At 38.1% G+C, this 25,087-nt stretch overlaps 1 protein-coding gene across 1 annotated transcript in view; it reads right to left on the reverse strand.

Moving 5' to 3' along the window:
- CFAP54 (cilia and flagella associated protein 54) overlaps nucleotides 1-25,087 on the reverse strand; it is a 276,792-nt gene that overhangs the window by 181,372 nt on the left and 70,333 nt on the right. Inside the window, exons 20-22 of the mRNA XM_036250829.1 lie at nucleotides 17,655-17,831; nucleotides 7,299-7,391; nucleotides 6,869-7,054 (exon numbers count right to left, since the gene is read on the reverse strand). Of these exons, the coding sequence (XP_036106722.1) occupies nucleotides 6,869-7,054; nucleotides 7,299-7,391; nucleotides 17,655-17,831 (456 nt within the window). The remainder of the gene's footprint in view (nucleotides 1-6,868; nucleotides 7,055-7,298; nucleotides 7,392-17,654; nucleotides 17,832-25,087) is intronic.

A 25,087-nucleotide genomic window follows, 5' to 3' on the forward strand; every position in this document is an offset into this window, starting at 1 on the left:
TTGGTAGAACATATTTCTTTAAACATATTCCTAAAAATCATTCTATTTTAATATGTATAACAATATAAAATCTCACCACAAGTTATATGCTGCTTCAAATCCTTAATGGAAACGGGTAAAATATAAAGTATAAATAAATTCATTGAATTAAGTATGTAAAGTACATGTTGCTAGGTTATATTCCTCTCAAGGGAATAATTTACAGAGCCAGAACTTTTTAAATCTACCAGGTCAGCACTCAAAATCAACCAACCAATAAACATTTATGAAGTTTCTACTGTGTGCTAAGCACCACAAAATAAATTCTTCAGAGCTTAAAGTGATCTCATATTCCATGAAACTGTAATCAAGTCAGACATAAAACACATGAAATCACAGAAAAACTACAAATAATAATGTAATAATTGTGGAGGCTTGGAAAAGAAGAAATAAAGACGTCAAGGAGGAGGCAGAGCTTAAGTTGAACCCTAAGAAGAGATAAGATTCAGATGGGCATAGGTTAGACAGGATGTGAGTAAGATCTAGTAGTGGAAATCACCGCAGTGCAGTTAGGAGAGACTGGAAAGGCAGGTCAGAATTTGGAGAAGAGCAGGCAATACGACTGGACAGGTAAAGTGGGACATGACTTCAGAAGTTCTTGAAAACCAGGTAGAAGTATGTAAAGATGCCAAACCCTGGACTAAGCATTATGTATGCATTATTGTATTGACTCCTCATGGCAGCTCTATTAACTAGGCTCTATGACCATCCCTGTTTCTCAGATGAGGACACTGGGGCAATGAGAAGGTGAATAATTTATACAGAGCCTAACACTCAGTGAAAACAGTGGAAACTGAGTCACTTTTCTGGGCTGCATTGATCAAATAAAGGATTTAGACTTAAGCGGTCTCTAAAACACCATCTAATTCTAAGATCTCCATGGGAAATAGTAACAGATGATGTATAATGGGGTCGGCGAAACTATAATTGAATGCTATTTCCTTTTAAAGGAAATATATAGGCCTTTTGAAGATAATGTTATTTATTCAACTAGTGAACATTGTGAAATAAGAAAAGATACCTTGGTAAAACTATGGTTTATAAAATCACGAGTCTTTGTGGGTTTACAGAGTGCCATGATAGGAGCATGTTCAAAGATGGTTAACTGGTGGCAATGAGCAGAGCAGATTTTAGAGGTGATGAGGTTAAAATGGAAAGAAGCACTAGAGACTACTGGAATAGTGAAGCATAGTAGAAACTTTGTTTCACAACCATCACCTGGCTTCCAGAACTCTACACTCTTGATTTTCTTTTCACTGCAAAGGCCACATTCTTTCTCAGTTGCCTTTGCAAGCCCCTCCCCTTCCCCCCAATCTCTCTATGTTGGCATGCTCCAGGGTTCAGTCCTCTTTTCTGTCTACACTTACTTCATGGTGATATCTTCCAGCTCCATGGCTTTGGCACATGAATACTCTCAAATCCCTCTAGAGCCCAGACCTCTGTCTCTTCAGATTCATACATCTCATTAACTACTCAACAATTCTCTTTGAATATCCAATAGATCTAATATGTAACAGATATCTAATATCTCACCTCAACATGCCCCAAACTGAATTTCAGATCTTCCCTGCCCCAATCTGTACCGCACACAGCCTTCCTCAACTCAGTTGATGTCAACTCTATCCTTCCAGTTGGTCGGCTAAATATCTTAGAGTCATCTTTTATTTTTCTCTTTATATTCATTCCATCAGAAATTCTTGTTAACTTCTCCCTCAAAACATATCCAGAATCTGGCCACTTCTCGCCACATCAACTACTATCACTCTGGCCAAGTCACCTTCATCTCTTGAATTATAGCAATAGAGAGGTCTTTATGCTTCCACCCGTACCCTGTTCTGGTCTATTTCTAATATAGTAGTCTGGGCAAGCCTTTGAAAAGATAAGTCACATTATATCATGCTATTACTCAAAACTCTTCATTTCATTCAAAGTAAAATCCAAAGTTCTTGCAATGGCCTGAAAGTCTTTTCATAATAGACTCCCCTACCCATCCACTCAGCTTTACTTTTCTGACCAATCCTTTACTCTCCATGAGTCCCCTCTGCTCTAGCCATACTGGCCTTCTTGCAATTTATAAAACAGACCAGGTGCACTTCTGGAAATCTTAGGGCTTTTGCTCTAACTCCTTCTGCAGAATCCTCTTCCTCCAAGAGCCTCACATTTCCTATTCCTTTTAACATGCTTTGCTTTTTAGTTTCATAGAACTTATCTTCTAACATACTAGATAATTTATTTATTTATTGTGTTCATTGTTTATTAGCTATCTCCCACCATGGACTTTTATTCACTTTGTTTAGAACAGTGGTTCTCAAAGTATGGTCCATGACCATCAGCATCAGCATCCCCTAGGACCTTGTTAGAAATGCAAAACTCTTGGGCCCCATCCCCCACTAGGGAATCACTCTGGTGGTAGGACTCTGCAATCTGTTTAACTGACATGCTAGCTAGCTCACTAGCATGCTCAAGTTTTGAATCACTAGCCCCAAGCAATGCCAGGCACAAAGTAAGCACTCAGTAATAATGTGTTAAATAAATTAAATAATGTGTTGAGTGCCTCTTTTCATAATAATTTCCCTCTACCCACAGAAGAGGACACCCAGAGTTTGCACTGTGCTATAACATGGTTGACTGGCCCAGGGTGAGTGTCTGATCTAAGCTAAGTGTTTTATAGCCCCACTTCAAGGCAAGATGGACTCCGACCCTAAGTTTGGTTCAAGGCTAATGACCTGGACACACTTGGAGAACTCGACCAAAATTGTATTACTCACACAAGAGACTCTCAAGGAGGGTTTGGCAGACACAAACAGGTCTGGGCTGACTTGGACAAACCAGAAGGAATGGGTTGTCACTTGATTAGTGGCTGGGAGCAGGAATAAAGAAAGTTCCTGCCAGTTGGGAGTTTTAAATTTCCTACTGAGACCAGACAAGGTAAGCCCATAGACCTCCCTATCAGCCTGCCAAACTGTGTGGCCAAAGGACAAAAGAGTGATGAGGTTTAAAATCAAGTCAGTGGTCAAACATCAAGAATGAGGTCAACCCGGTTGGTGTGACTCAGTGGATTAAGCATCATCCCATGGACTGAGAGGTCTGGGTTCGATTCCCAGTAGGGGGCATGCAGGAAGCAGCTGATTGATGTTTCTCTCTCACATCAATGTTTCAATCTCTCTCTTCCTTCCTCTCTCTATAAAAAAAATAAAATAAAAACATATTTAAAAAAAAAAGGATGAGGTCAGACTCTTTACTACATTAGGCAAGCCAATCAGATTCTCTTTTCCATGAATTTGAAATCAAGATTAGGAGCCAGTTATCTGGTCTCTGTTTACAGCTGAATATGAAGGATATATAAAAATTAATGAGCTGCTATTTTTCCTCCAAAGATAAGGAGGTAAAGCAACTCCATCTTTAGAGAAAGAAAGAGAAAGCTGGTATGTAGAGGGAACCTGGTAAAAGATCTAGGACTGCCTGACTGTGCAGCCTTCTAGGGTGCGTTCCCCAAGCCAGGTTGGCTCCCTTACTTGCAAAGTCGTAACTGAAACCATAAGTCAAAATTATCTAAAAGGAAGAAGAGATGACATGTAACATAGAACCTAGCACAAAACAGACATTGAATAAATAATTCCTCAATAAATAAATGAGTAAAGAGAGCAGTAATATTTAGAGGATGAGGGGGAAGAATTGAAAATTCATAAAGAGTTTAAAAATGGGGATAACTATCTTTTTTTATCTGGTAGCTTTTTCTTTTATTATTTGGATAGTCATAGGCAAAAGGCAAACCTCTATTAATCAAATAATTTTAATGAATTCATATATTACAGTAACCACCATTGTGATTACTGACAAACATTCATGTCCCAGCATCAAATTGTACTACCAACACTGATCACCAAGACCTGCTGAACACCACCAAACCCAGGCACAGAAAAGACGGGAGAGATGTAGGCTCTAGAACTGAGCACATGTTAGATCAAACACATAACTTTCTTGGAACCTGGACAGAGCAATAGAAAGGCATGAGCTGGTTCAAGGGTCAGGCTTCCCATCTGCTACCCAAGTAACCTTGAGTAAATTACTTAACCTCGCTGAGACACCTGTTCTGGAATTAACTGGGACTGGCAGAGGAAGAAAGTTCATCTCAGTCTCCTCAATTATAAAATGAAAATGATAATACTCCCTCATAGAGCAATTGTAATAAAGGGAGTGATGAATTTTTAAATGCCTGTCACACAATAGTTTTTTAATAAATGACATTCCCCATTTCCTTTCCTCAACCAGCCGTGGTGCCCACTCACTATTTGGCTTAATAGTCCAATGATCCAGTAGCATGTGGCGTTTTATCATACATCCATTTTACAGACAGAAAAATGGAGACCAAGAAATTTGCCCAAAATTCAGCTCATAGTTGTCTAATTTTCTACATTTTGTATCACATTATCTAGCCATTCCCAACTCAAAGGGGAAGGATAAAAAGAAATGAGGCTATAAATTAGGGGAAACTGGAAAATATCCACAGAAAATATATCATTCATAAATGTGCCTCAAAAATTTTCTCAGATGGGGAAAACCTAGTAAATATTCACCTGAATTTATTAAAGTCTAAAGAATAATATTGAGCAAAAGTGCAACCTACAATCACAAGCTACGTTAATTATAGGCATTTGGTGAAATATCTCCATATCTTGCTATAAGAATATTTATAATATTTTTAAAGAATAGAATTATCCTGAAACTAACAACTGACCACTCTCATAAAAATAGATTGCAATTCCAAGAGAAAGGTATATTTTCTTGCTAGAACCTTTAAACTTTTGTAAATAAGGAGATTTACTAAGTGAGAAAATTTTGCTTTAGACACTTAACATTATGAGACAGAATGCTCATAAGCTGTCATAAATGAACTGAAGTACTGCAAAATATAGTATCAATAAAGACACACAGGTCATTACTTTATGGCACTTCTCATTATCCCAGCAGTATAGCTGGGACTTAGTTTTATTAACTTTCAATGAAAGTTCTGCCAAATGAAGCCCGAGAGTCAAACCACCCCCTGGAGAAAAATTAGGGCTTGATAAAATATTCTGTTCCTCACTTTGAAATAACTCCATCACTGCAAATTAGGGAATATATTAGATTCCAAAGAAATCAAAACATTGGAAAACTATGAGCCAATAAGATATGCTAAACCAACTCTAGACAAATCCCAGCAATTCTCTCAATTTAATTTTCTTTGAAAAATATGATAATATAAAAAGCCACTAAAATCTTAGCTTATAATACTAATCAACTATTAAGAGGAAAAAAATAGCACAGTAGAAATGTAATAAAATTTAGAATAGCCATCAGCTCTACAGTCAATAATAGGCTTAAAATTAGATGCTTGAGACTTAGGTCAATGAGTCACACGCTTCCTAGTGTCCTATTCACTGCTGACATGTTTTAAGTCAGGTAATCATTTCAGCAAAAAAGTTAATTCATGAGTATATCCACAATTAAATACAATAATAATATTTATTAAGTGCTACTGTGTGACAAGTGCTATGGTTAAACATCTGACATAAATAATTCCCCTTAATACTCATAATAGCTCTAGGAGGTAGCTAGTATGATTATTTCAACTTCGCAGATGAAAGTTATTTGTCCAATAGCCACATGGTTAGTGTGAGGAGCTTTTGAATTTAAACTCAGGTCTGGTCTGGCAGTGTGGCTCAGTAGATTGAGCATCGTCCCATGGACTGAGAGGTCCCAGTTCGATTCCAGGTCAAGGCACACGCTTAATTCCGAGCAGGGGGCATGCAAGAGGCAGCCAATCAATGTATCTCTCTCACATCGATATTTCTATCTCTCACTTCCTTCCTCTCTGTCTCTAAAAAAATCAATAAAATTTATTTTAAAAATAAAATAAATTCAGGTCTGTCAGTCTCTATTAACCCAGAAATGTCACTTCTATAAATTATCCTAAGAAAGTGATCATGAATGTAAGCAAAGATTTACATAAAAATATGTGCATCACAGCTTTGCTTATAATAGCAAAGAACTGGAAAGTGTCTAAATTTGTCCAACAGTGAAGAATTACTAAATGAACCATGATCTAGCTATAAAATGGATAATACCACACAGTTGTTAAAAATTACGTTTTAAAAGAATAATTTAATTGAATGGAAAAAATGTCAGTTATATATAAAATGAAAATATCAGACTATAAAATAATATGTACACTATGATTAAAATTACACATACATAAATTCATATACATATGTGTGTATATGCATGTATATCATACACACACATGAAAAGATATCTCTGAATCTCTCAATTTTGGCACTATTGGATTTTGGACTGGATAATTCTCTGTTACTGGGTGGCAGCGGGGTGAGGGGTGCTGCCCTTTACATTGTAGGATGCTTACCAGCATCCCTGGTCTGTATCTACTAGATATGAATAGCACCTCTCTAGACTGTAACAACCCAAAATGTCTCCAGACACTGACAAATGTCCCCTGAGGCCAAAATTGCCCCAGGTTAAAAACTGCTTTTCTGGATGATAGGATAACACATAATTTTCATTTTATTTCCTTTGTCAATTTTAGTATTTTCCAAAATTTCTAAAATTAATGTGTTATATATATAATTCAGATTAAGTGTTATTATAAAAAGCAAACTCACTAATAAGAGAAAGAATGATTCCTATTTTATGAGACTAAATGGCAATAATGGAAAGCATGTATTACAGGAGCTTTAGAATATCTGCTGTAATTTTTTTCTATTGGAAATTACTTAGTAACTGCTCAGTGGAAAAACACACAAAGAAAAAAATGAGCAGAAATCTGTTCTACCTGTGTCAGGAACATCCGAGCAGTAACAGCAGAAAGAGGTGGATAAACCAGAATTGGTTTAGTTGTCTCTCCCACAGCATCACCGACAAGCTTCCCGTTAGAAGAATAAGCAGCAATTGCAAAGACATATTTTTCATTGGTTTCTAAACCTTTCACTTCAAAAATGCTTTTACCATCAGCTGGTATCTATTAACAAAAAATATATTTCAAGTTATGTATGAAAATTAATGTAACTTTAAGTATATAATTAGGTAAACTTTATATGTAGAAAAAAAAAACCTTTCATTTACTGTTGGATTTTAGTCATACTCAAGTTGAAATTAGAGAAATTCACTGAAATGATACTGACTTTATAAGGAAAAAAATTGTCATTAAACAAGATTTTTGATAAGATTTTCTGACATTTAGAGGTTTTTTAAATTTGACATACCGCCTCTCCTGAGTTTGGGAGATGATTATTGTTTAATCTTACTTTTCCATAGCTCCCTTCTGCTTTGCAGCCCAAAATGCAGTACCACGACACCTGCCGAGGAGAGAGAAGCCAGCATCTATACTCCGGCTAACAAGGCATTCAACTTCTTTTATCAGGATGCAGCAAAGAAACACTTTTCTAAACAAAAACATGACTTTGCCCTGGCCGGTTTGGCTCAGCGGTTAGATCATCAGCCTATGGTCCGGAGAGACCCGGGTTCGGTTCCCGCTAAGGGCATGTACCTCGGCTGCAGTTTGTCCCCGGCCCTGGTTGGTCGTGCGGGTGGCAGCCACTCGATGTGTCCCTTTCACATCGATTTCTCTCTCTCTCTCTTCCTCCCACTCTATCTCAACAAAGTGTTGAAAAATGTCCTCTGGTGAGGATTAAAAAAAAAACATGACTTTGCAAGTTTTAAAACATGATTACAGTGATACCTCGGTTCTCGAACGCCTTGGATTTCGACCAAATCGGTATTCGACCAGGAGATTCGAGAAACTTTTGTCTTGGAATCCGAACAAATATTTGGAACTCGAACTTCCGAGATGAGCCGAGTTGAGCCGAATGGCGTTCATTCGGCCCAGCGCGCCTTGCTCGCGTCATCAGTGTGAGTGCAGAGAGAGAGTCACGCTTTGTGGAGAGAGTCACGCTTTACACTGAATTTAACTCTTAGACATACTGTACACTTTTATTTCTTGTTGAGACTTATGTTTTTCTACATATTATATACAAATTAGGCCAGTAAATAGGCATTTTCTGGGGCTTGGAACGAATTAATCCAGCTTCCATTATTTCCTGTTGGATTTCATTGCTTCGGTTCTCGAACAATTTGGTTCTCGACCGTCCTCCTGGAACGAATTATGTTTGAGAACCGAGGTATCACTGTATCTAAGTTTACAAAAGTACTTAGGTTCAATCTTTTTTTTTTTTTAATTTATTTTTTTATAGATGTTTCCCCTTTTTCCCCCTCTGATTCCCCCCTCCCCTTCCCTCCCTGCCCTGTCCCCAGCTTTGTTGTCCATGTCCACTGTTCATGCACACATGCATATATGTTCTGTGGTTTATCTCTCCCCCACCACCCCATCTTCGAAAGATTGTCAGTCTGTACCCCACTTCCACGGCTCTGGGACTACCCCATTCCTCAGACTGTTATACTCATTATATTCCACAAATAAGTAAGATCATATGATACTTGTCTTTCTCTGTTTGGCTTGTTTCACCAATCTTTTTTTTAAAGGTAAATATTGGGCTAGTTTACCTGGGACTAACACAACTAAAATAGTATTCATTATTTATTAATTTAACTACCACTAATTGAGCAGTTCCTGTGCTGAGTATTGTTAGGAAATTTACATATACTTTCTAATATTAACAACATCCCTAATATTAACATCTAATATTAACAACACATGGGATTACTGTTGCCATTTTGCTTTATAGGACAAGAACATGCAGAGGTGTTTAATAACTTGCCCACAGTCAGATAAATGCCAAGGAGGGACTCCAAGGATCACTTCATCTTGATGGGGAAAAAAATCACACTGAAATGATTTTCATATTTTATTTAACAATATATAACAAAAAAGCAAGATACTAAATTATAGTATTTAAAAATGAAATATAGAAAAAATGGCGGCGGAGTGAACGGAAGCTACACAGACCGTCTCCCAGAACCAAACTGGAATTACAACTATAACACAGACAAATTGACGGGAAAAAAACAACAGAAAAGCAGCTTGCGAGGACCATACAATGAGGGACACTGACTCCATCCCGGTAGGCTTGCGAAGGCGCGAGACGGGGCTGGGAGCGCACGGTCGGCAGCTCGGCAGCGGCCTCAGCTGGGAGCAGCGCCCTCGGGTCACACTCCCAGGCGGCCCCACAGCGCAGCCGGGACAGAGGCTGAAACAGCCACAGCCACTCACCTTGGGCTCCGGCAGAGGGAGGGCAGGCTGGACTGGAACTGTGTCGGGACACTCAGGGTTTGGAGGGCGCTCAGAGCTTTGGCTGAGTGCAGCCACTCAGGACGGTGGCCACATTGCTCCTTCCCAGGGCTCTGGGGAGAGGCAGCAGCCCCTCCCTCGGAGATCCAACCCCACCCTGTGGGCCACTGAAGTGCTAATTGAGGCTCACTAACAACCAGCATCTGCCCCACCCTCGTGAAATCCCCCTGTGCTCAGCACCTGAGGGAGTTTTTCAATCAACTGACAACCCAAAACTCCTCAAGTAACCTCGACTGCTAGCCTCCAGGCAAAAAGCTAGAGGATAACAGTACCTTTCCTGGGCTGGCAACTTTAACCAGGAAAGTAAGACTTGACAGTGGTGTTTAACGTGGGTCCTCCCTCGCTCATCTAAACCCAGGAGAGGGAGCCACAAACAGCAGAACACCAACACCCACAGGGAGAACTTGACAGGCTCCAAAGCCCACAGTGATAGCCAAAATGGTGAAACTCAGAAACAGAAGCTAAATAAAAGAGCAAGAGACCTCCACCGAAGATGAGATCAATGTGGAGCAATTAGGCATGTTAACAGAGCTAGAATTCAGAGCCATGATCTTGAGGAAGCTTAACAGCATGAGTAAGGACATAGAGACACTGAAAATAAGCCAACTGGAAATTAAAAACCATCAAGAAGAGATAAAAAATGACATATCAGAAATGAAAAACACATTGGAAGGTTTAAAAAGCAGAGTAGAGGAAGCTGAGGATCGGATCAGTGAATTAGAAGACAGAGAAGAAAAAATCAACCAATCAGAAAACCAAAAGGAAAAAACGATTAAAAAACAGGAAGACAGCTTAAGAGAACGGTGGGACAACTGGAAACGTAATAATATTCGCATCATAGGAGTCCCCGAAGAAAGAAAATGAGCAAGGGATAGAGAATATATTCAAAAAAATAGTGAGAGAAAACTTCCCTAATTTGGTGAAGGAAGAAGGCATTCAAGTTCAAGAAGCACAGAGAGTTCCAAGTAAGAAGAACCCAAACAGGCCCACACCAAGACACATAGTAATTAAAATGCCACAAATTAAAGACAAAGAGAGAATCCTAAAAGCAGCAAGAGATAAGCAACAGGTTACCTACAAAGGGAACCCCATAAGGCTCTCAACTGACTTCTCACACGAAACACTACAGGCCAGAAGGGAATGGCATGAAGTAGTCAAAGTCATGAAAAACAAGAATCTGAATCCAAGACTACTCTACCCAGCAAGGCTATCATTCAAAATAGAAGGTCAAATAAAGAGCTTCCCAGACAAAAAAAAAAAAAAAAAAAAGGCTAAGGGAATACATTAGCACCAAACCAGCACTGCAAGAAATGTTAAAAGGACTGCTGTAATTAGCAGTAGAAATGGGAAGAAAAATAGAACCACACTAAACAAAAATGGCAATAAAAAAGTACATATCAATAATCACCTTAAACGTTAATGGATTGAATGCTCCCATAAAGAGACACAGAGTAGCTGACTGGATAAGAAAGCATGACTCATCTATATGTTGTTTGCAAGAGACCCACCTCACAACAAAAGACTCACATAGTTTGAAAGTGAAGGGATGGAAAAAAATTTTCCAAGCAAATGGAAAGCAAAAAAAAGCTGGGGTAGCAATTCTCATATCTGATAAAATAGATTTCAACATGAAGACCATAACTAGAGACAAAGACGGCCACTACATAATATTGAAAGGATCTATCCAACAGGAAGATATAACCTTGATAAACATATATGCACCCAATATAGGAGCACCAAAATATATTAAAAATCTTCTGGAGGTCTTCCAAGGAGAAATCGACAACAATACAACCATAGCAGGGGACTTCAACACCCTGTTGACAGCACTGGATAGATCCCCTAGGCAAAAAATTAGCAAAGAAACAGAGACTCTAAATGAAGCAGTAGACCAAATGGATTTAATAGATATCTACAGAGAATTACACCCCAAAACTACAGAATACACATTCTTCTCAAGTGCACAAGGAACATTCTCAAAGATAGACCATATGATAGGACACAAACTAAATCTCTACAAGTTCAAGAAGATTGAAATCATATCAAGCATCTTCTCAGATCACAATGGCATGAAACTAGAAATCAATTGCAACAAGAACATGCAAAGACATTTCAACACATGGAGGCTAAATAGCATGTTATTGAACAATGAATGGGTCACCGAGGAGATCAAGAAAGAAATTAAAAACTTCCTGGAAACCAATGAAAAGGAACACACAACAACACAAAATCTATGGGATGCAGCGAAAGCAGTTCTGAGAGGGAAGTTCATAGCACTACAGGCCTACCTCAAAAAACAAGAAAAATTTCTAATTGACTGTCTAACCTCACAACTTAAAGAATTAGAAAGCAAACAAAAAGAAAACCCCAGAGCAAGTAGAAGGAAGGAAATAGTAAAGATCAGAGCAGAAATAAATGACATAGAGACCAAAAAAACAATTCAAAGGATCAATAAAACAAAGAGCTGGTTTTCGAAAAGATAAACAAGATTGATGGACCCTTAGCTAGACTCACCAAGAAACAAAGAGAGAGAATCCAAATACACAAAATCAGAAATGAAAGAGGAGAAGTAACAACCAACACCACGGAAATACAAAAGATTCTTAACAACTACTATGAACAACTATATGGCAACAAATTCGACAATCTAAGCGAAATGGACAAATTTCTAGAAACACACAGTCTCCCAAAACTGGACCGGGAAGAGATAGAAAACTTGACAGACCAATACGACTAAGGAAATTGAAGAGGTAATCAAGACTCTCCCAGCAAACAAAAGCCCAGGCCCAGATGGCTTCACGGGGGAGTTTTACCGAACATTCAAAAAAGAACTAACACCCATTCTCCTCAAACTATTTCAAAAAATTCAAGAAGAAGGAAGACTTTCAAACAAGTCTATGAAGCCCGCATTATTCTAATTCCAAAACCAGAAAAAGACACTATGAAGGAAAAAACTACAGGCCAATATCCCTGATGAACATAGACGCCAAAATTCTGAACAAAATATTAGCAAATCGGATCCAGAAATACATCAAAAAAATTATTCACTATGACCAAGTGGGATTCATTCCAGGGATGCAAGGCTGGTACAATATTCGCAAATCAATAAATGAGATACACCACATAAATAAGATGAAGAATAAAAACCACATGATCATATCAATAGATGCTGAAAAAGCATTTGACAAAATCCAGCATCCATTTCTGATAAAAACGCTCAGCAATGTGGGAATAGAGGGATCATATCTCGACATAATAAAGGCCATATATGAAAGACCTACAGCCAACATCATACTCAATGGACAGAAACTAAAAATATTTCCATTAAGAACAGGAACAAGACAGGGATGTCCACTTTCGCCACTCTTATTTAACATTGTACTGGAAGTCTTAGCCACAGCAATCAGACATGAAGAAAAAATAAAAGGGATCCAAATTGGAAAGGAGGAAGTGAAACTGTCATTATTTGCAGATGACATGATATTATACATAGAAAACCCTAAAGACTCCATCAAAAATCTACTAGACTTAATAAATGAATTTGGCAAAGTAGCAGGATACAAAATTAACGTCAAGAAATCGACGGCATTCTTGTACACCAATGATGAACTCACAGAAAGAGAAACTGGAAAAACAATCCCATTTACCATCGCGCCAAAAAAATTAAGATACCTAGGAATAAACTTAACCAAAGAAGTAAAGGACCTATTTGCAGAAAACTACAGGTCATTGAAAAAAGAAATAGAGGAAGATATAAAAAAGTGGAAGCACATACCCTGTTCATGGATTGGAAGAATTAACATCATTAAAATGTTCATACTACCCAAAGTAATCTATAGATTCAATGCAATCCCCATCAAAATACCAACGACATATTTCATAGAACTAGAACAAATACTTCAAAAGTTCATATGGAATCAAAAAAGACCCCGAATAGCCACAGCAATCTTGAAAAAGAAGGACAAAGTAGGTGGGATCACAATACCAGATATCAGGTTATACTACAAAGCAACTGTAACCAAAACAGCCTGGTACTGGCACAAGAACAGGCATATAGACCAGTGGAACAGAACTGAAAACCCAGAAATGGACCCAAGGCAATACGCTCAATTAATATTTGACAAAGGTGGCAAGAGCATACAGTGGAGTAAAGACAGCCTCTTTAATAAATGGTGTTGGGAAAATTGGACAGCTACATGCAAAAAATGAAACTAGACCATCAACTTACACCATACACAAAAATAAACTCAAAATGGATAAAAGACTTAAATGTGACCCGTGAATCCATAAAAATTCTAGAAGAAAATGTAGGCAACAAAATTTCGGACATCATACAGAGCAGAATTTTCACTGATACATCACCTAAGGCAACAGAAACAAAGGAAAAAATGAACACATGGGACTACATCAAACTAAAAAGCTTCTGCACAACAAAAGAAACAATCATCAAAATGGAAAGGCAACCCACTGTATGGGAGAACATCATTGCCAATGATGTATCAGATAAGGGGTTAATTTCCAATATATATAGAGTGCTCATACAACTCCACAAAAGGAAGACAAAGAACCCAATTAAAAAATGGGCAGAGGAGCTGAATAGACACCGCTCCAAACAGGACATACAAATGGCCAAGAGACATATGAAGAAATGCTCAATATCACTAATCATCAGAGAGATGCAAATTAAAACAACAATGAGGTATCACCTCACACTAGAATGGCCGCCATCAACAAATCATCAAACAACAAGTGTTGGCGAGGGTGTGGAGAAAAAGGGACTCTAATACACTGCTGGTGGGAATGCAGACTGGTGCAGCCACTGTGGAAAACAATATGCTGTTACCTCAAAAAATTAAAAATTGAACTGCCATTTGACCCAGTGATCCCACTGCTAGGAATATACCCTAAGAAGCCTGAAACACCAATCAGGAAGAATATATGTACCCCCATGTTCATAGCAGCACTATTTACAATAGCTAAGATCTGGAAACAGCCCAAGTGTCCATCAGTAGACGAATGGATAAAAAAGCCGTGGTACATATACACAATGGAGTACTATGCAGCGGTAAGAAAGAAAGATCTCTTATCCTTTGAGACGACATGGAGGGACCTGGAAAGTATTATCCTAAGTGAAAGAAGCCAAGCAGAAAAAGACAAATATCACATGATCTCACTTATATACGGAATATAATCAACATAACAGTCTGAGGAATACGGTAGACCCAGAAACATGGAAGTAGGGCACAGACTGACATCCCTCAGAAGAGGGGGTGGGGGAGTGGGAAGAGATAAACCACAGAACTCATATGCATGTATGCATGACCAATGGACATGGACAACTAAGCCGGGGATGGGGCGGGGGTGGGGGTGGGGGTGGGAGGGGGGTGCCAATAGGGTAAAAAAGGTGAAATATCTGTAACAAAAAAAATAAATAATAAATAAATTTAAAAAAAGAAAAAAAATGAAATATAAAAGTACATGTGAAAAAGGTTGGAAAAAAATGTTTTTAAATAAGAATAATGGTAGATTTGAGGTAATAAAATTATAATAGTATGGGTAATTTTTTTCTTGAATTTATGTATTTTCTGAAACATGGTATTATTTTGATAATTCTTAAATACAGGCATAAACTAAAAACAAAATGTATATTCTACTAAGGAAAGCCAAACTTAAACTTGATTAAATGCTTAGACAATGGTCCTTCTGCCAAAATGTCAAAATCATGGAGATTCCTTATTGTGATGAACTATTCACACTATCAGGAAAGGGAGTAAGTTGATACCCAGGGACTAGCATTATTGGAAACTGTACTGTCCAGGGATCAGGGATAGAAGAATTTTCATCATTGTGGCATTCCCTTTTCCCCATAGATTCCACTTCACAACATCTCAACTCCCACAGTACAAGGGAAGCTGGATGACAAGGGAAATGAATTGTCTCTGAGAGAAGCGAAGGCCTCTCATAGCTGAACCTGCTTTCCCTTCTTCTAGGTCAACAGAAAAATCCCAGTTGTGTCTCGTCTGTACACATAGTTCTCAGCTCTACGGAGCACAATCAGTTTTTAAAATAAGCTTCATAGAGAATCAACACTTTTTAAAAAATTACATATACCCAAGCCTGCGTAGCCTCAGTGAATAAGAATTTCTGTTGCAGGTGGTCAAACCTTTGTGTTTCAAAAAAAAATGACTCAAGTGATGAAGGAGCACGATACAAAGGCAGGAGAACTCTAAGGGCAGAGAGAGCATTGAAGGAACTTGGAAACTGAAGGACAGGAAAGGAAATCAGATGAATCTCACACAAAAAATTAGAAACTAACTTTCTTTCACCTGCCATGCAAAAAAAAGTACCATTTTTCACAGGAAAAAAAAAGGACAGAAAGACTGTTTTATGACTTAGATCATTATTGCTCTAAGTTAAGCTCTATTTACCAACCAGAATTTGAAGGGTAAAATTCTCTCTAAAAGCATATTTATAAACGGGTTTTATATTTTGTTCCACAGATAAAAACATCTTAGTTTGTGTAATTAATTATAAGAAGCAATGTGTGATTAGAATCTACATAAAAGTAATGACACCATAAACAAATCACTAACTTGAGAACTAAATGTGTATAAATATCAGCAGCACTTTCAACTAGTAAAAGAGATTTTAATGAAACAAATACCTTAACAGTGATTTTGATAAAACAAAAGATGGCTGAATCCTCAACTCAGAAAATGTATTTAAGCCCACAGCACCATCTAGTGCTGATCAGTAGGAAGCAGAAGGTAATAATTTCCTGGTAATAACTCTGCTGATGTATCACACACATTAACTTCATGTTAAGCGACAAGTCCAACAACTACAAGTAAAAGACTTGTGTCTTTCTATGTGTAAGCATTATGAAATAAAATAAACTAGTCACTAATTTGAAATACATAAAAAAAATAAGATTTTGGTTAAATAAACCAAAACATTTTAAAAAACAACAAAAACTTGTGGTAAATAATCCAGTCTTAGTTCTGTACTAAATTCCAAAGTCAGTGACTATTCTTTCAACAGCTCCAAAGAATTCAAAGTTGAACCATAAAACTTCTAGCAAGTGGAATAACGCTTTTATTATATAACACAGTTAGGTGTGAGATGGATGGTACTTCTCCTCCTCCAATTATAAAGCATTGTGAAGATGCTATCACTTCTCATTGATGTCCACCTACCATCCGTTTAAAGCTCCTCAAAGACTTCAGCCATGTTTTATTTGTGTTTCTTTTTATAACTCACTTACCTCACAGGGAGCTTGATAGAAACACAATGCTCACTGGACAAAATTTATGAAAAAAAAAAAATCATCGATTCATGTAATCATGGTCTGTAATAGCATTGACTGTTTTTAGCAAGCTTTACTACATATGTTAAAGACATGGAGGAACAACAGTTAATATACCAAGAATATTATATAATACCTCATTTAACTTTCACAGTAAATCTATTTTACAAGTGAAAGCATAGCAAAGACATAAAACATCTCAGGAAGTGTGTTTAGATTTCCTGAGATCACACTGCCAGCCAGCGGTGGAGCTAGGACTTGAACCTGCATCTGTCTGACTTTGAAGTCCATGCCCTTCCCACCAGACCAAGTCAATGTAAGTTCAAGCAGAACACCCTAAAAGAATCAAGGATACAACTTTATTTTTTATATAACATCAAAGAGCATGTTGTTGATTATCCAAAAGCGGAAAGGCTAATATTTAAAATATAAATTAGGTGGAACCAAATGCTTGTGAGGAAACTAAATCTCAAGTTATAGCCACATTTAAGCTGAGTTCATTCTTCAATAAATGGAAGAGCTCATTCTTCAATAAATACATAAAAATGTTTGACTTACAATATGGCAGAAATTGTCATTTGTTTTCATCAGAAGAATTCCCCACTTACTTGGAAGAACTTTGGAAAAAACCTCTAAATTCATCATCTCAAAATGTCCTCATCCCCACCATTGGCTGAGCGTAACTTCTACCCTGTTCAAGTGTCACTCTAGAATGTCAGCATATAGTCATATAGCCATGGTGATGAAGATACATACTTAGAAATACTTCTCTACTGTTTCTCTTTACTATATATGTGGGTCCATAGGGAGCATAAAGGGAAATAGCATAAAAAGAAAAAGATCATGAAGAAACGAAGTATAATTAAGACATCAGAATACTAATCCCAGTGTTCTGTGATTATAAATTAGACTAGTCAAGCCCTAAAAGCAATCAAAGCATCCATCATTCTAGTCATAAAAGTACTTCGGTCGCTTTGCCTGAGGTGATGATCATAGTAGACAACATACCTTGACATCTGAAATAAATGGAGCAGGTTTCAGCGTCACAGAACAGTGAGTTCGGGATAGCAGGATGGGTGGAGGAGGGATTCTGCTTTTCTTCCTTTTTGAACTGTCCACATTTTTCTGATACAAATATAGGGCATTTTGTTCTGCTTCAATCTTTTCAATTAGAGAATATGCTTCCTATAATAAAGTGTGAAACCAGAAAAATATATTTCTAAAATGTTTTTTATTGATTTTTTGTTTTGTTTTGTTTTTTGTTTGTTTGTTTGTTTTTTTGAGAGAGAGGAAGGGAGAGAGGAAGGGAGAAAGAGAAACACTGATCAGCTGCATCCCGCACATCCCCTGCTGGGGATTGAGCCTGCACCCAGCCATGTGCCCTAACCAGGAACTGAACTGGGGGCCGATGCTCAATCCACTGAGCAACATCAGCCAGGCCAGAAAAATATATTTCAAGAGCTTTAATTTCATTTACATTTGTAGTGATGTTAAACAACACTATCTCACTTTGTACAGTTCTTTGAGCCTTGGTGGTACGTATATTTCAAGCACTGAATGATTTTATAGGAATAAAAAGAAACAACTACTAAATAAGGCTAGTAAAAAATAATTAATTATTAAATAAGGCAACAGTATCATGTTTATGTCTAATATGCTTATCATTATCATATATTAATATGAAATATTTCTTTTTTTTTAATCAGACCCTTTGAATGTCTAATGTCATATTTCATTGTCATTAAAAAGTTCATAACACAGGTGAAAATGGAGGCAGAGTAAATGGAAGCTACACAGACAATCTCCCAGGACCAAACACAAATTACAACTAAAATAAAGACAAATCCTTGGAAAAAAAACAACAGAAAAGCAGCAGGACAGGACCATACAACCAAGGACACTGGTAGGATATGTGTAGGCATGAGAGGGTAGCGGGCTGGGAGCCCATGGACAGCAGCAGTCTTACCTGTGAGCAGCGTCCTTGGGGAATAAAGACCAAGCCCGCTCCACAGCACAGACAGCTGGGACAGAGCACTGAAATAGCCACAGCCACTCACCTGGGGGCTACAGCAGAGGGAGGGCAGACTGGGCTGGAACTCTGTGGGGACACCCGGGATGTGGAGGGCACTCAGAGTTTTTGCTGAGTTGCAGCCACAAAAAAACAGTGGCCAGTGTGCTCCTTCCCAGAGCTGTGGGGAAAAGTAGCAGCCCCCACTAGGAGATTCAGCCTTTCCCAGGTGAGGCAAAGAAATTCAAATTGAGGCCCATTAACAACCAGCATCTATTCCACCATCTGGAAATCCTCTTATGCAGAACACCAGGACTACATTCCAAGGCCCTGAGTAACTGAGACTACTAGCCTCCAGGAAAAAGCTAGAGGATAACTGAACCTTTCCTGGGCTTGCAAATTCTACCCAGGAAAGTAAGACTTTACAGTGGTGTTTAATGTGGGCCCACCCAGGCTCATCCAAACCCAGTAGAGGAAGCCACAAACAGCAGAACACCAACACCCACAGGGAAAATTTGGCAGGCTCCAAAACCCACTGAGATAGCCAAAATGGTGAAACAAAAAAACAAATCCCAAATGAAACAAGAGAACTCTATCGAAGATGAGATCAATGAAATGCAGTTAAGCAAATTATCAGAGGTAGAGTTCAGAGCCATGATTTTGAGGAAGCTCAACAGCATGAGTAAGGACATCAGCACCATGAGCAAAGATATAGAAACACTGAAAACCAACCAAGTGGAAATAAAGAATAACATAGCAGAAATAAAGAACACATTGGAAGGACTAACCAGCAGAGTAGAGGAAGCTGAGGACCGGATCAGTGAATTAGAAGACAGAGAAGAAAAAATCAACCAATCAGAAAACCAAAAGGAAAAAACAGGAAGATAGCTTAAGAGAACTGTGGGACAACTGGAAATGTAATAACATTTGCACCATAGAAGTCCCCAAAGAGGAAGAAAATGGGCAAGGGTTAGAGAATATATTTGAAGAAATAGTGACAGAAAACTTGCCTAACTTGGTGAAGGAAGAAGGCATTCAAGTTCAAGAAGCACAGTGAGCCCCAAGTAAGAAGAACCCAAACAGGTCCACACCAAAAAACTCAAACACAGGAATAATAATGGAAGAAACTAGAAAATATATCCCCCCAAAAAGACTTCCCACAAAATTGTCAGGCTCAACTGATTTCATTTAAAAATATTTCAAATATCAAGGAACTAATGATTCATATTCCATTTTTTAAATTTCTAACTACAGAGACAGCTTCTCAAATAATTTTACAAATTTATTATAACTGATAACAAAATCTGAACTATGACTGCACTTAAAAACACAGAGCAATCTTCTTACAGTATAATACTGAATCATGAAGATATAGAAATATGAACAGACCAATAACAACATGATGATCAGTAATCAAAAATCTCCTAATAAAGAAAATCATAGGATCAGCTGCTTTCACTGGTGAATTCTACCAAAAATTTAAAGAATAATTAATGCCAATCTTTTCCAAACTCTTCCAAAAACTTGAGGAGAAGGGGACACCAAACTGATTTTACGAGATCAGTGTTACCATGATACCAGAGCCAGAAAAGGACACTACAAGAAAACTATAGACTGATATCCCTGATGAACAGAGATGCAAAATCTTTAACAAAATATTAGCAAACCAAATTCAACAACATATCAAAAGGATCATTCACAGTGATCAAGCAGGATTTATTCCTGACAATCAAGGATTGTTCGACATAAATGTGATTCAAATCAATAAATGCAATACACCACATTAACATAATGAAAATAAAAATAACATGATCACTTCAGTAGAGCCCAGAAAGAATTTGACCAAATTCAACATTTTTTTTATGATAAAAACCTTTCAACAAACTGCAGGCAAAGGAACATACCTCAACATAATAAAGACCATATATGACAAACCCACAATTAACATCATACTCAATGGTGAAAGGTTGAAAGTGTTCACTCTAAGATCAGGAGCAAGACAAGGGTGCACACTCTTACCACTCCTATCCATCATGGTATTGGATATCTTAGCCAGAGCAATCAGAAAAGAAAATGAAATAAACCCTGGCCGGTTTGGCTCAGCGGTTAGAGCGTTGGCCTGCGGTCCAGAGAGACCCGGGTTTGGTTCCCGCTAAGGGCATGTACCTTGGTTGCATTTTGTCCCGGGCCCTGGTTGGGTTGTGTGGATGGCAGCCACTTGATGTGTCCCTTTCACGGCGATGTTTCTCTCTCTCTCTCCCTCTCCCACTCTATCTGAACAACAAATGGAAAAATGTCCTTGGGTGAGGATAAAAAAAAAAAAAAAGAAAGAAAAAGAAAATGAAATAAAAGGCATTCAAATCAGAAAAGAAGAAGTAAAATTGGGGAATGGAGGATACAAACTTTCAGTTATAAAATGAATAAGTTCTAAAGATCTGATGTATAGCATGGTGAGTATAGTTAATAATACTGTATTGAATACTTGAAATTTGCTGAGAGAGCAGATTTTAAGCATTCTCACACACACAATAAAAATAACAATGTGAGTGGAGAAAGTGTTAATTAACATGATTGTGGTAATCATTTTGTAATGTATACATATATCAAATAATCACGTTGTACATTCTAAATATATTATAATTTCATTTGTCAATTATACTTCAGTAAAGCTGTGGATGGGAGGCAAAGCTCAATAAACTCAGAAAGTTGTTTCTTTGTTTTTAAGGATTTTTTTGGGTAATAGTTTATTGATTTTTAGAGAAAGAGGAAGGAAGAGAGAGAGAGACGTGAGAGCACATTGATTGGCGGCCTCCTGCATGCCCCTCACTCAGATACAAAAACCTGTGCTGTTTCCCCTACAGAAGACATGATGAGTTGGAAGCTTTCATTTGGAAATCTTGACTCAAGCTCAAAAGAAAGGGTAAGATTGGAAACAGGATCTGGGAGTCATAGGCATCAGAGTGATATTTAAAGCTAAGTGAGTAAATCAGCTCCCTGTGGGAATGCAGACTATAAAACTGTAGCATCATACATTTTTCCTAAAATAATGAAGCTTGGCCTAAATTGAGATCAGAATTAACTTCTCATTTTTATTTTTTATTAGAAATGGTTGATATAAGGTCTAAAATCATTAGTTACGATTTAAATTTATCTATCTGTAGTAATAAATGATTTTTTAATTCCACTTGTTCTGTGCCAGAAGACCTTGAAAATGTTTCTGCACTTGTAGTTCAGGAATCTTAGCCATCTGCAAAGAACACCCATTCCTTCATGTGAGAAAGATTATATTATATGATAACTATGCTTCTAGAGCCTACGTGCCAGAGATCTTAAATGTTTAGATTCAAAAGCTAACTTATATACACATGGTGCTCAGTGTAACTATTGAATCACTGAATGAATGAATGAATGAATGAATGAATCAATCAATCAATCAATCAATCAATCAATCAGGGAGGTAGGATGGCATCTGGTATTTTCTACTAGCTGTACTTTCCCACTCATCAAATCAAACTGGGGGGAAAATGGATGAGAAAAGAAAGGGTAAGGGCCACATGTTGAAGGAGCTGTGTCATAAAAGACTATGAGAGAGTCAAGGCATCAGCAGTGCCAGTTCAGCCCAGAGGTCGCAACCAGCACAGGGCTGGGCAGAGGCTCATTCACCCTTCCACCCTCTACCACAGGTGACAGGCCAGCCTTGGCTCCCTGAGAAGTCAGATGTGCCTACAGAGCAGGGCTCCTTGAAAGGCAACAACAGGCAGGAGCTTGATGAAGAAGAGGCCAGAGATGAATAAGGTAAGTAGATTTCCTAGATAACTGTGAAATATTTGGAAGGAAGAAATTCCTAGTTGAACAGAAGGGAAATAAAATCTATTATATTTTGGCCCTGGCCAAGTGAGGCTCAGTTGGTTGAAACATTGTCCTGTATACCAAAAGGTTGCAGTTTGTGGGTTCAATCCCCAAGTGATTGATGTTTTTCTCTCTCTTCCTTCCTCTCTCTCTGAAAATCAATAGAAGCATATCCTCAGGTGAGGATTTTTAAAAATCTATTATATTTTGAACACTAAATGTTCATGTGCCTTCATTTGCATGACAGGCTGTGAAGACGACGATTATTCCAGGTTGCATAGGAACAACTAAAATCAGCCTAAGAAAGGTTATGCAACATAAGGGAAGGGGACCAACTCCTTGAAAGTCTGGAGACATTTCCTTCCTCTGGATTATGTTTGGAGCAGCCCTGGCTCACTGGCCCTGGTATTAACACAGACTGCCTTTGACTCCATCTCTATTGACTAGCCAACTGCTCCTGGCTTTCTACATTTACTCCCACAATTTGCCTCAGCAATTCATGCTCAGCTGAACCAGCTGGACACTAGCATCTTCTTACTGGACAGTCGTAGCTTTTCTCTGCACATCCATGAACCCAACTGAGATTTTTAAAAACTTCCTGCCATGGGCTATCACACAGACATTTCTGAGACCTGGCTGTTGATCAGTATCATCTATGAAGTTTATTTAAAAATTAAGATAGTCGCCCTGGCTGGTTTGGCTCAGCAGTTAGAGTGTCGGCCTGCGGACCAGCGAGTCCCGGGTTCGGTTCCTACTAAGGGCACGTACCTCAGTTGCAGTTTGTTCCTGCCCCAGTTGGGGTCGTGTGGGTGGCAATCAGTTGACGTGTTTCTTGCACATCGATGTTTCTCTCTCTCTTTTCCCCCCTCTCCCTCCCCTTCTATCTAAAGATAAAGGCAAAAATGTCCTTTGGTGAGGATAAAAAAAAAATTAAGATAGTTTTTCCTGCCCGGCCAGTGCCCTGGCCAGTGTGGTGCAGTTGGCTGAGCATCATCCCATGCACTTCCCATGCACTGAAAGGTCACCAGTTCAATTCCCAGTCAGGGCACACCCAGGTTGCAGATTCAACTGGAGGCAACCAATTGATGTATCCATCTCATATCGATATTTTTCTCTCCTTCTCCTTTCCTCTCTCTCTAAAATCAATAAAAACATATTTAAGATAATAAAAAAGATAGTCTGTCCCTATTCCAAAACCACTTAATAAAAATCACCAGGGGTACACCTTGATCATCTATTATAACAAATGCCGAGAATAATTCTGAAGTACAGCAAGGACTGGGAACCACTGATTTAGATGAGTAAATCGGCCTCCTGTCCTTTCTCTCGGACTCTAGGCTCTCAAACCTGCAGTTGCCTGGCCAGTCAATGACTCCTCCAATATTCACTAGAGTGCAAACTCCTCCACAGCCCTTTTTATTCTCATGACAACTATATTTTCCAGCCCTATCTCATTCTCTATTCTTTTCTTCCCATAGCTACCACCCTACCCAACCTAACCTCCAAAATCATAAAAGAAAAAATGTCACTCATTCCCAGATAATGCTGTATTCTTTCATGTCTCTAAGTCTCTGTTGGTGCCTTTTCCTCTTCCGGGGGGGGGGGGGTGGTCTTCACACCCTCCTCTCCTGTGTTTCAAGATCCATTCACACATCTCTTTCTCTGACGTCTTCCAAGATAAATCCCGTGCAATTAGGCACTCATTCCCTTCATTTCACACAATCTTTATGTTATCTAGTATTATGCAGTATGGTATCTGTGGACATGACTGTCCATACTCTAAATAACGAGTGTCTTGGTGGCAAGGACTATATCTTTATGTTCAATACATGTTTTCTGAATGGAAGATGTTTGAAACTATGACAGAGGAGGAGGATCCATACTATAATGCATTTTAAGAAAGCATGTTTAAAATGTTCTGATTAAGTCTTGATCAATTTTAACTTTATTATCCCTCATTCAGATCCCATGGCCTAATTTGAAATAGGTTAATGAAAATATTAAAGTATTAATAAAAATATTAAAGTTTTAAGTGAAAAGTGACAGAAGAAAAGTCTAAAACAAAGTCCTTGATTTAGGTAAATCAGATAAATTCTATAATAGGATTCAGGGTAAACCCTAATGCTAGTTAGAAATTAACATCCTAATTTAGTGAGCCAAATCATTACAGTGCTAATAAGATTCTATTCATGAGAAAGTGACTAGGGGTTTTTTCAAGGGGGTTTCTCAAATAGAAAGGAGGCACTATCACCAGAGAAGTAGTCCCAAAAAATCAAGAAAGAAAAATTCCCATGAAACTAGCTCTACTCAGTTGCAAAAGAGAAAGTGTTAATGTAGACATGAATGTTGCTTATAACAGCAATGCGCTGGAACACCAAAGTATTGCATCTGCAAAATCTAGACAACCAATCCCCAATCAGAAGTAAAGAAGAAATGGGTTTTCCTTGACATATCAGATAACAGAAAATAACTATATCTTCACTTCTTCTAATATTTTTTTTATTGATTTTAGAGAGAGGGGAAAGGAGAGGGAGAGAAAAGTAGAAACATTGATGAGAGAGAACATTGATTGACCACCTCCTGC

The sequence above is a fragment of the Molossus molossus genome, unplaced genomic scaffold (assembly GCF_014108415.1).
Source record: "Molossus molossus isolate mMolMol1 unplaced genomic scaffold, mMolMol1.p scaffold_m16_p_10, whole genome shotgun sequence".
Lineage (NCBI taxonomy): Eukaryota > Metazoa > Chordata > Mammalia > Chiroptera > Molossidae > Molossus > Molossus molossus.